At 31.4% G+C, this 1944-nt stretch overlaps 1 protein-coding gene across 1 annotated transcript; it reads left to right on the top strand.

The window, feature by feature from the left end:
• Nucleotides 1–308: 308 nt before the first annotated feature.
• Nucleotides 309–1616, top strand: LOC143902105 (uncharacterized). The gene is made up of 3 exons (XM_077414810.1): nt 309–685; nt 1160–1342; nt 1594–1616. The coding sequence occupies exons 1-3, from the start codon at nt 370–372 to the stop codon at nt 1614–1616; spliced, it is 522 nt and encodes a 173-aa protein (XP_077270936.1). The 5' UTR covers nt 309–369.
• The last annotated feature ends 328 nt before the right edge of the window (nt 1617–1944 follow it).

Here is a 1944-nt window from a genome sequence, read left to right as displayed (position 1 = left end):
ACGACACAAGCAAATTAGTAACACGACACCAGCAAATTAATACTACGACACAAGCGAAAAAACAACAGAAGCGATGACTTCGTTTCTAAAGTCACCGAAGGAATGGCGGATATCCGACACGTACACAAGCGCGAACCGTATCCATGAAGGACCGTCCTCATAGAGGTCCTCAGCGCCAGCGCCGAACGCTACGTACGGTAAAGCAGAACTCTCATTGGCTATCACTTATCGGTCGCGCCCAGTGTGCGAGAACCTTTAGATCTGGGAAGTTTATACGCGGCCAGTCGGCCACTTTTGCTTTTCTCGCGTTATTTGCTTGTGTCGTATTATTTGCTTGTGTTGTTTTATCCTATTGTTGTAATTGTTATAATGGCTTGTAGAGATTACATGATTCGAGTATGCGTCCGAAATCCATGCAAAATGCCCCATGAGGTTAGAATGTGCACAAGGACTTCATGCAACGGAAACATATCATGTAAATTTGTACATTTGACTGAAGATGAAGTCTCTGAAATAAATAGAAATATACGACCTTTTCGAGAAAATATTTATAAAGAAATGAAGCGATTAGCATATCTGCTAAGAGAATCTTTTCCAAGACATTTGAGAACACATGCCTGTACCTTAAACATGTTGGGAGAGTGTATATGGCCTTGTTTGGCATGTGGCACAGCTGATCGTAAAAGTAAATTTTTTTTCTATTATTTAAACCCTTCACTGTCAGTGACGCATATATGAAATATACATTAAATAATAGTATAATAACATTATTAACCCCTTCACTGCATATATGCGTCACTGACAGTGAAGGGGCAAAATATTTAAAGACTGCTGTGTACGATATAATTTTTCCTACTAAATCGTATGTGAAACATTTTGCTAGCAGTTATACTGTTTATGTAGTGTCAAATATTGAACACTGCATGCTATACTTATATAGCTAGTTTACAATAGTATATATTTCTACGCCACAGTTACATTGAGTAGAAATATATAATAATAACGTTATTATACTGTTATTTAATGTAAACTGGGGTATGATTATCAAAGAAATGTCTCACATGTGATCTAATATGAAAAATCATGTTGTGTACAACAGGTTGTAATTGTAATATATTTAAATTAATAAGATTAATTAACTAAAAGTTTTTGTTTTCAGCACATAATAAGCCAACATGTAACAGTTGTTACATCATATTAATAGGAGGAGATATGACGCCATTAATGTGTGGCCACGTTTATTGCAAATATTGCATAGAACGGCTCCCATTTTCCGTAGATGGTCCCCTTCCCGTCAACTACTGCATAAAATGTAACAAACGGAAAATGAAAATGTTATTTTGTAAGTTTAAAAAATATTGTATTTATCTTTGCTCTAATAATTATTATTATTCGCATACAATAAAATTAGTTTATATTTTGTAAAATGTATAATAAACGTATATTTATATATTATGTTTAATAAAAATTAAATATATTTACAGGGAAGTCATAGAAATAAAAATAGAGGAGGTCTAAAACAAGGCAGATAGAAGAAAACTAATATCTGAAGAAATAATAAGGATTATAATTTTGTATTACATATATTTATAGCCAAAAACATTTTTAATTTGTGATACATGTAGAACATATTAGAAATAAAAATAATTTTATATTTTTCTACTAAGGAATAAAATATATTTTTTTAATTTTTAATTGCAATATATTTATAAATATAATAATACATTTATTTATCTCTTCAATAATTAAATTTAACAACGACAAAAGCTAAAAACGACACAAGCTATATAACAACAAAACGACACAAGCTATATAACAACAAAAGCATTTACATCAGTTTTTTATATCCCTCAATTGATCGACACATAAAACACTTAATCTTAATTGAATCGTTTTCACGTTCTTCTCCTTGAGTGTGATATATACAGTTCAAGGCACAAGTAT

The sequence above is a fragment of the Temnothorax americanus genome, unplaced genomic scaffold (assembly GCF_048541705.1).
Source record: "Temnothorax americanus isolate GAGA-0224 unplaced genomic scaffold, ASM4854170v1 Scaffold38, whole genome shotgun sequence".
Lineage (NCBI taxonomy): Eukaryota > Metazoa > Arthropoda > Insecta > Hymenoptera > Formicidae > Temnothorax > Temnothorax americanus.
This window is presented reverse-complemented; position numbering and strand designations above follow the sequence as displayed.

Bases quoted from the DNA above. Each gene is read 5' to 3' on its own strand.
- LOC143902105 (XM_077414810.1), top strand. From the start codon at position 370: ATGGCTTGTAGAGATTACATGATTCGAGTATGCGTCCGAAATCCATGC. The intron at 686-1,159 runs GTAAATTTTTTT...TTTTGTTTTCAG, and splicing joins TGGCACAGCTGATCGTAAAA to CACATAATAAGCCAACATGT. The intron at 1,343-1,593 runs GTAAGTTTAAAA...ATATATTTATAG, and splicing joins GAAAATGAAAATGTTATTTT to CCAAAAACATTTTTAATTTG.